Below are 8,976 nucleotides of genomic sequence, written 5' to 3' on the forward strand. Positions count from 1 at the left end.
TTCATATCTTGGTTACAACTAGCATGTATTGATGTTAATCTTAAAAAAAAAAAAAAAGAAAAAAAGAAAAGAAAAAAAAAAAAGGCTGGGTACAGTGGCTCACACCTGTAATCCCAGCACTTTGAGAGGCCAAGGCGGGTGGATCACTTGAGGTTAGGAGTTAGAGTCCAGCCTGGCCAACATGGCAGAAACCCCTTCTCTACTAAAAATACAAAAATCAGCCAGGTGTGGTAGCGCGTACCTATAATTCCAGCTACCCAGGAGGCTGAAGCACGAGAATTGCTTGAACCCAGGAGGCAGAGGTTGCCATGAGTCAAGACGGCACCACTGCACCCCAACCTGGGTAACAGAATGAGAGTCTGCCTCAGAAAAATAAAAAAATAAGTGTGGTGTGGTTGCTTAGGCCTGTAATCCCAGCATTTGGGGAGGCTGAGGTTGGAGGATCACTTGAGGCCAGGAGTTTGAGACCAGTCTGGGCAACACATTGAGACATCTCTTCAAAAATTTTTAAAATTAGCCAGGCATGGCAGTGCTTGCCTGTAGCCCCAGCTACCCAGGAGGTTAAGGTGGGAGGATGGCTTGAGCCTGGGAGTTTGAGGCTGCAGTGAGCTATGATCCCTGCCACTGCACTCCAGCTGGGTGACAGAGCGAGAACCTGTCTCAGATGAATGAACGAGTAAATAAAAAGTTAAAAGAAAATCTCAGTTCCTTCCTTGCTTTAATGAGATATTTTTGAAAAAGTGATGATGAACATTTAGACATTTGGAAAATAGGCTTCCATTTTCCTTCTCTTAGATTGTGTTTGTATAAGGAAAAAAATTGGCCGGGCGCGGTGGCTCAAGCCTATAATCCCAGCACTTTGGGAGGCCGAGACGGGCGGATCACGAGGTCAGGAGATCGAGACCATCCTGGCTAACGCGGTGAAACCCCGTCTCTACTAAAAAGAAATACAAAAAACTAGCCGGGCGAGGTGGCGGCGCCTATAGTCCCAGCTACTCGGGAGGCTGAGGCAGGAGAATGGCGGGAACCCGGGAGGCGAAGCTTGCAGTGAGCTGAGATCGCGCCACTGCACTCCAGCCTGGGAGACAGAGCCAGACTCCGTCTCAAAAAAAAAAAAAAAAGAAAAAAAGAAAAAAAATTACAGATCATCTTGGTGACTTTTTCTCCTGACTCCAGATCCAACCTCATGGGGACCAAGTTTACCGTTTACGACCGTGGTATCTGCCCCATCAAGGGCCGGGGTCTGGTAGGAGCGGCCCACGCCCGGCAGGAGCTGGCCGCCATCTCCTATGTGAGTGCTGCTTTCCCAAGGCCCACTTCCTGCCCTCCTGATGTCCTGCTGGCACTTTTCACCTAGTGTCGCCAAAGAACCTCCCCTCCCAAGCTTGTTTCTATTTCTGATTTCTGTTGCTGAACCACTTTCTCCATGTATTTGAGTTTTAGTTATCTGAATTGCCAAGTTCAATTATTTTTCACTCTCAGAATATTTCTTCCCTTATTTCCTCTTCTTTTTTCCTGCTGCCACTTAGTTCAGACCTTTACTTCTTATCCAGTGGCCAAAGGTTACAATAAATTAAAGCTGATCTTTTTTTGCTTTTAATCTTTTCCCATCTAGTTCATTCTCTTTTTTCTCTTTTTAATCTTTTTCTTATTTTTTTCCTCTTTTTGGCATGTATAGTTCACTTCTTTTTAAATTTCATCTTATTATTTGTTTTATTGTACTTTTTCATTTTATTTCATACCCAGGAAAGACCTGAGAACTATCTAGCTCATTCTCTACTGCTACCAAATGAATCTTCCTAAAACAAGGCTCTAGTTGAGCCTCCTGTGCTGCTTCAGACCTTTTAGTGACTCCCCATTGTGGAAGATCTAACGTGGCAGCATTTGCTTTCAGACTCCTCTGTTGGCTCACCCCCGCTTCCCATCATTCTAGCGAAGCAGCCCTCCTGTCGTTCCTTTGTCCAACCGCACTCCTCTTTCCTCCTTGGAGAGGCTTCCCTTTTCCTCTTTCTTGCCTTTTGCCTTATCAAAGTCTTTTCTGATGTACTCCACTAGATGTGGTTGACATTCCTTTGTCTGTGTCCTTGTGGCATTTGTAACCCACATGTACTTGTTATTATTTGTTCAACATGAACTGTCTCCACCAGTTTGTAAATTCTTGTGAACTCTTACTCATGGCTGTATCCATACTAGCACATGGCCTGGCACACAGTAGGTATTCAAAAAGTTGTTGAGTAAGAGAAAGCAAGAAGGAATTGACCCATCTCAGCTGGTTTTTTTATTCCAAAGTCTCAACTTTCTTAAGTTGAAATTAATCCCATGAGATCTTATCTACATGCCTGAGAACCATTTGACTTCAACACTTTGATGTAAAGTGTCTTTCCTCTATAGCTTTCATACATAATCTGCTTAGCTTGGCTGGGCTTGATGGCTCACACCTGTAATCCCAGCACTTTGGGAGGCTGAGGCGGGCAGATCACTTGAGCCCAGGAGAGACCAGACTAGGCAACATGGTGAAACCCTGTCTCTACTAAAAATACAAAAACTAGCTGGGCGTGGTGGCAGTAGCTGGAGTCCCAGCTACTGGAGGCGCTGAGGCAAGAGGATCACTTGAGTCTTAGGAGGGTCGAGGCTGCAGTGAGCTGTGATCACGCCATGCACTCCAGCCTGGGCGACAGCATGAGATCCTATTTAAAAAATAATAATAATCGGCCAGGCGCGGTGTCTCATGCCTGTAATCCCAACGCTTCAGGAGGCTGATGCGCGTGGATCACCTGAAGTCAGGAGGTCGAGACCAGCCTGGCCAACATGGCGAAACCCCGTCTCTACTAAAAATATAAAAAAATTAGCCAGGCGTGGTGGCAGGCACCTGTAATCCCAGCTACTCAAGAGGCTGAGGCAGGAGAATCGCTTGAACCCAGGAGGCAGAGGTTGCACTCCAGCCTGGGTGACAGAGCAAGACTCCGTCTCAAAATAAAATAAGAATAATCTGCTTGGCTTGACAGGCATTTTTAACATCTAGTGCGGGCCTTATTTAACCACAACTCATTCTCACTGTATGTAATCTAGTGCCATGCCCTCACTGGGAAATAAATATGTGTTGGTGCTGACAAAGTTGGGCAGTTTGTTCACAGTTACCTCAAATCTCATTTAAGACTCAAGAGTAAGAGGCCGGGCGTGGTGGCTCACTCCTGTAATCACAGCACTTTGGGAGGCTGAGATGGGCGGATCACCTGAGGTCGGGAACTGGAGACCAGCCTGACCAACATGGAGAAACCCTGTCTCGACTTAAAAAAAAAAAAATACAAAATTAGCTGGGCGTGCTGGCGGGTGCCTGTAGTCCCATCTACTCCGGAGGCTGAGGCAGGAGAATGGCATGAACCCAGGAGACAGAGCTTGCAGTGAGTCGGGATTGCGCCACTGCACTCCAGCCTGGGCAACAGAGCAAGACGCTGTCTGAGAAAACAAAACAACAACAACAAAAAGAGTTATATTTATATATATTTATATATATATTTATATATATAATATATATATTTATATATATTTATATATATATAAAGAGATATATTACTTTCCTGTTTTTGACTCTCTGTTTATAGCAAAGTAATAAAATTATTTTTGGTACACATGATTTATTATATTTTTTATTTATTTATTTTTTTGGCAGAGTCTCACTCTTATCGCCCAGACTGGAGTGCAATGATGCGATCTCAGCTCACTGCAGCCTCTGCCTCCTGGGTTCAAGCAATTCTCCTGCGTCAGCCTCCTTAGTAGCTGGGACTGCAGGCACTCGCCACCATGCCTGGCTAGTTTTTGTATTTTTAGTAGAGACAGGGTTTCACCATGTTGGCCAGGCTGGTCTGGAACTCCTGACCTCAGGTGATCTGCCCACCTCAGTCTCCCAAAGTTCTGGGATTACAGGCGTGAGCCACCGCCCCTGGCCGGTACACCTGATATTGTAAGCATCTTAACGTTCCCAAGAAAGTCTCATGTTATAAAAGAATGTGGTCTCTATTTTTCTCCTGTTTCCAAGTTCTGCCTTGTTTTCCTATCTTCCAGGAGACGAACGTACTTGGATTTAAAGGTCCTAGGAAAATGTCTGTGATCATTCCTGGAATGACACTGAATCATAAGCAGATCCCATATCAGCCACGAAACGTGAGTAAGAACATATTCAAATCAGCAAAAGACTCTAAAAGACAGTAGTACAATACAGAGAGGTTAATACCAAAAAAAAAAAAAAAATTGAGCTTCCAGAGCCCCACACTGGAGCATGGCTCCATACCCTTCTTCAGGAGAGCTGCCCTCCAGAGCCTCAGGATAAGAGCAGTTGCAGAGTCGTTGCCTTGAAACCATGTTTTCTTCAAAGAGAAATGCTGGAGAATGTAGAATAATTTTTAAAACCTGTCTTCATTGTTGGCTTTCATTCTTTGCTTCTGGTTTACCCTTTCTGAAATGGAGAAAGGATCCTCCTCTACCTTCTATCTCGTGGAGTTGTAGGGTTGTCAGTTACAAAGTAATGATTTTCCCTTTGGACAGAACCATGACAGTTTGCTCTCAAGGTGGCAGAACAAAACTATGGAAAATCTGATTGAACTGCACAACAAGGCCCCCGTCTGGAACAGTGACACTCAGTCCTATGTCCTCAACTTTCGTGGCCGGGTCACTCAGGCATCAGTGAAGAACTTCCAGATAGTCCACAAAAATGACCGTAAGCCTCCGGGAAGGGTTGGGTAGGAAGAGGAGGATAGACGCTCTTACAGGATGGGAAATGCACATTCCCTGTGTGCAATAGGAAATGATAGTCAGGAGATAATCATGGAGGAGAGAAAGGATTTCTTTGGAAAGATGAAACTACAGTTTTGGAGAAAACTTGTGAATCACTGTGTTGAGGAGGGGGGAGGAGTGTGAGAGAGATGCTATAGCAAATCAGAAAAGTTGGCTGGGCATCATGGCTCACGTCTGTAATCTCAGCACTTTGTGAGGCTGAGGTGGGCAGATCGCTTGAGACCAGGAGCTTAAGACTAGGCTGGGCAACATGGTGTGAAACCCCATCTCTACAAAAAATAGAAAAAATTAGCTGGGCCTGGTGGCAGGCACTTGTAGTCCAAGGTACCTGGGAGGCTGAGGTGGGAGCATCACTTGAGCCAGGAGGTCGAGGCTGCAGTGAGCCGAGATTGCGTCACTGCACTCCAGCCTGGGCGACAGAGCGAGACTCCGTCTCAAAAAAAAAAAAAAAAAAAAATCAGAGAAGTCACCGAGTAGGTTGTTTGGGAAACAAAGGCAAATGACCCCAATAAAGGTTCCTGGCACCTCTAGCCTACGGAGCTTGTGACGTTCCCAGCAAGCCGCTGTCTATTCTACAGAAACCTGGTGATTAACTGGCCTATTTGGAGGATTCTTTCTATATCATAAATAGGTTTTCACTGGGCCAGTAATCCCAGCACTTTGGGAGGCTGAGGCAGGAGAATCACTTTGGCCTAGGTGTTTGAGACCAGCTTGAGCAACACACTGAGACCCTGTCTTCACAAAAAGTAAAATACTAGCCAGGCATGGTGGTGCTTGCCTGTAGTCCCAGCTACTCAAGAGGCTGAGGTGGGAGGATCACTTGAGCCTGGGATGGGAGGTCAAGGCTGCAGTGAGCTGTGGTCATTCCACTAGGCTCCAGCCTGGGTGACAGAGCAAAACCCCAACTCAGAAAAGGAAGAAAAAGAAAGTTTTCCCCTAGTGCAACCACATTATATTCTAACATCTTGATTTCCTTGTGTTTCTAGCTGACTATATAGTCATGCAGTTTGGACGTGTAGCAGATGACGTGTTCACACTGGACTACAACTACCCACTTTGCGCAGTTCAGGCCTTTGGCATCGGTCTTTCTAGCTTTGACAGTAAGCTGGCATGTGAATGACAGAACAATCAGGCAGGGGCCTTTCTCCCCACAGAGCTTTCAGGAGCGGACAGTGGCCTCCTCTTCCCCTCCCTGCCCCAGGACTTGAAGAGCAATAGTTTGCCCCTTTTGGAATGATCCCTGAATTTATAAAACACACACACACCCCGTGCACTCTACTCCTTTTCCAGGTTTCATAGACTTGGTGAGGGATCACAACTTAGCATAGTTGAGAGATGATTTAAAGCACAGTCATGTTCTTGTCACGTATCGTCTCCTGAAGCTAGAGTGGGATTTCCTGTGCTTAGAAACTTGCAGTAGAATCAGGGACTGACACCGAAGTTCCTCTCCTCTCTTCATTCCCTCACAGCAGATTGGCCAGCACCAATCTTAGTCAGAGTGGCTATGATCGCATTTGTGATCAATTATGTGAGAATTGTATATAATTGTCTTCATTTCAATTAAGGCCGAAAGCATAAACTCTAGAGGTGACTCAGTCAAGACTGACAGTGATTTGATAATTGCCTTCATTTTCAACCCAGGAGTGCCTCCCACAGCTGTATCACTACGGATCCATTGGTGTGGAGTGACACACAACTGCAGGCATCTGGTGCAAACATTTTGTCATTATCAAGAGAGATGGCAATATTGACCATTTAGTTTAGTTTAAAAAAAAAAAAAAAGGTGGCAGGAGAGGCTTTGGGGAAGACCAGCCAGCAGTCATGAGCACTGCTGGCCCGTGTGGCAGAGCTTTGGACTTTGTTCGCGGCTCCCCCAACCCAGGTTCATAGGCATAGAAGGTATTTTGCTACATTTTTTGGATTATTACACCCCTCCACGTATTATGTGACTCTTACACCAGTTCATCCCTCCCAGAATGTATCCAAACCTTGAGAATACGGGAGCTCTGTGAGCTCCACTGTCAGCACCGCTGAGCTGCATCGCTTGTGCACAGAACTGCCAGCACTGGGTGGGACGTCCATGGCGGCTGCTCCCTCAGACTTCCCTTCCGTGGACAAACCGCTCACCCCTGCCTGTTGTTCCTGCACCACATCAGATAAGCACGTGAAGGAGAGCCAGCTGGGAGCTGCGGGACCCTTGGCTTTTCCCCCGCGACAAGTCCCACCTTCTGGGTGAGGACGAGACTGTTGACATCTCAGGCATGTTTCCCACCAAGTGCCTCCCTCACAGCCGTGCCCAGAAGCCTCACACCTCGTCACCACCACCCCCCCCACCCCATCCTGAGGCACTGCCTGGCAGATTACCCTGGTTGACCACAGAAGCTATTAATACACGACAGCATCTGGGGAAGGACTTATGGTGGGCCAGGTGGACCTCATCCTGCTTCCTCCTCCTCCCTCTGGTTTAAAGAGATATATAAACTGATTTCACATAATTTGTGTGTGCAGGTGATTGGTTTTTACATAAGTCCTATTTATACCTTTTATATGCTATAGAAATAAAAGTTAATTTATATAAAAATGTGTCACTGCCTTTGCAAGTCCTGTGCCTCAGGAAGTTCCCACTGTCATGTTCCGTAATCATAATTGTCGTCTTGGGCCACGTGCAGTGGCTCACACCTATAATCCCAGCACTTTGGGAGGTCGAGGCAGGCAGATCACCTGAGGCCAAGAGTTGGAGACCAGCCTGGCCAACATGGCAAAACCCCGTCTCTACTAAAAATACCAAAATTAGCCAGGTGTGGTGGTGTGCGTCTGTAATCCCAGCTCCTCAAGAGGCTGAGGCATGAGAGTCGCTTGAACCCGGGAGGCTGGGGTTGCAGTGAGCAGAGATCACACCATTGCACACCACCCTGGGCCACAGAGTGAGTCCCTTGCCTCAAAAAAAAAAAAGTTTTGGTAACAGTGAACACATCAGTTCTTTAAAACCAGGTGATGACTAACAACATGTCATCCTGATGCAGAACAGGAATCCGCAGACTTAAGAAGGCTGTGTTCCAGAGGCTATCTAGACACACTACACATGATGGCGAGGGGCGTCTGGACAGAAGACGGGACCAATAGCTGAGCTTAGCAGGGCCAGAGGGTAGAGTGTATATTCTTTGGATGCCTGCCCGGGTCAGCTTCCCGGATTTGTTGTCATTCCTTACTGGTTCAGCAGCAACACAAATGAACCATCGAATAGTGAAACAGACCCCATCGCTTGCCTTTGAGTGTTAACTTCTTGTTTTTGTTTTTGGAGATGGAGTCTTGCTTTGTCACCCAGGCTGGAGTGCAGTGGGGGCGATCTCAGCTCACTGCAACCTCCTCTTCCCAGATTTCAGCAATTCTCCTGCCTCAGCCTCCTGAGTAACTGGGACTACAGGCGTGCGCTACTACACCCAGTTAAATTTTTGTATTTTAAGTAGAGAAGAGGTTTCACCATGTTGGCCAGGCTGCAGGCTGGTCTCGCCTTGGCCTTCAAAAGTGCTGGGATTACAGGTGTGAGCCACCGCACCCAGCCTTTTTTTTTTTTTTTGGAGATAGGGTCTCATTCCCGTTGTCCAGGCTGGAGTGCAGTGGTGTGATCTTGGCCCACCACAGCCTCAACTTCCTGAGCTCAAGGGATCCTCCCACCTCAGCCTCCTGAGTAGCTAGAACAATAGGCGTGTGCCACCAAGACTGGCTAATTTTTTGTTTTAAAGTAAAGACAGGGTTTCACTATGTTTTCCAGGCTCGAACTCCTGGGCTGAAGGGGTCCTCCCACCTTGGCCTTACAAAGTGCTAGAATTAGAGGCATAAGCCACCGTGCCCGGCCTTCACATTTGAAAGCTGCTGTATGTTCAGAAGTTGAAAAAAAATTGCTGGGTGTGGTCTCATGCCCAGCACTTCAGGAGGCCGAGGTGGGAGGATCATTTGAGGTCAGGAGTTCAGATCAGTCAGGCCAACATGGCAAAACCCTGTCTCTACTAAAAATACCAAAATTACCTGGGTGTGGTGGCAGGTGCCTGTAATCTCAGTTGCTTGGGAGGCTGAGGCAGGAGAATCACTTGGACTGAGAAGGCAGAGGCTGTAGTGAGCCAAGATTGTGCCACTGCACTCCAGCCTGTATGTGACTGCGTCTCAAAAAAAAAAAAAAAAAAGTGT

The 8,976-nt window shown here is 46.8% G+C and overlaps 1 protein-coding gene across 6 annotated transcripts in view; it reads left to right on the top strand.

The window, feature by feature from the left end:
- Nucleotides 1–7,372, top strand: part of TULP3 (TUB like protein 3) — a 50,606-nt gene extending 43,234 nt beyond the window's left edge. For 4 of the 6 annotated variants that reach the window (XM_017946483.3, XM_021923241.2, XM_017946484.3 and 1 more), the window contains 5 exons: nt 1,177–1,291; nt 4,063–4,161; nt 4,543–4,714; nt 5,778–5,891; nt 6,433–7,372. In XM_017946483.3, the coding sequence (XP_017801972.2) occupies nt 1,177–1,291; nt 4,063–4,161; nt 4,543–4,714; nt 5,778–5,891; nt 6,433–6,542 (610 nt within the window). In that variant the 3' untranslated portion in view covers nt 6,543–7,372. Of the gene's footprint in view, nt 1–1,176; nt 1,292–4,062; nt 4,162–4,542; nt 4,715–5,777 lie in introns of all 6 variants that reach the window. The other 2 variants (XM_017946485.3, XM_021923242.2) reach the window with 2 other exon arrangements.
- The last annotated feature ends 1,604 nt before the right edge of the window (nt 7,373–8,976 follow it).

This window comes from Papio anubis, chromosome 9 (assembly GCF_008728515.1).
Source record: "Papio anubis isolate 15944 chromosome 9, Panubis1.0, whole genome shotgun sequence".
NCBI classification, from domain to species: Eukaryota; Metazoa; Chordata; class Mammalia; order Primates; family Cercopithecidae; genus Papio; species Papio anubis.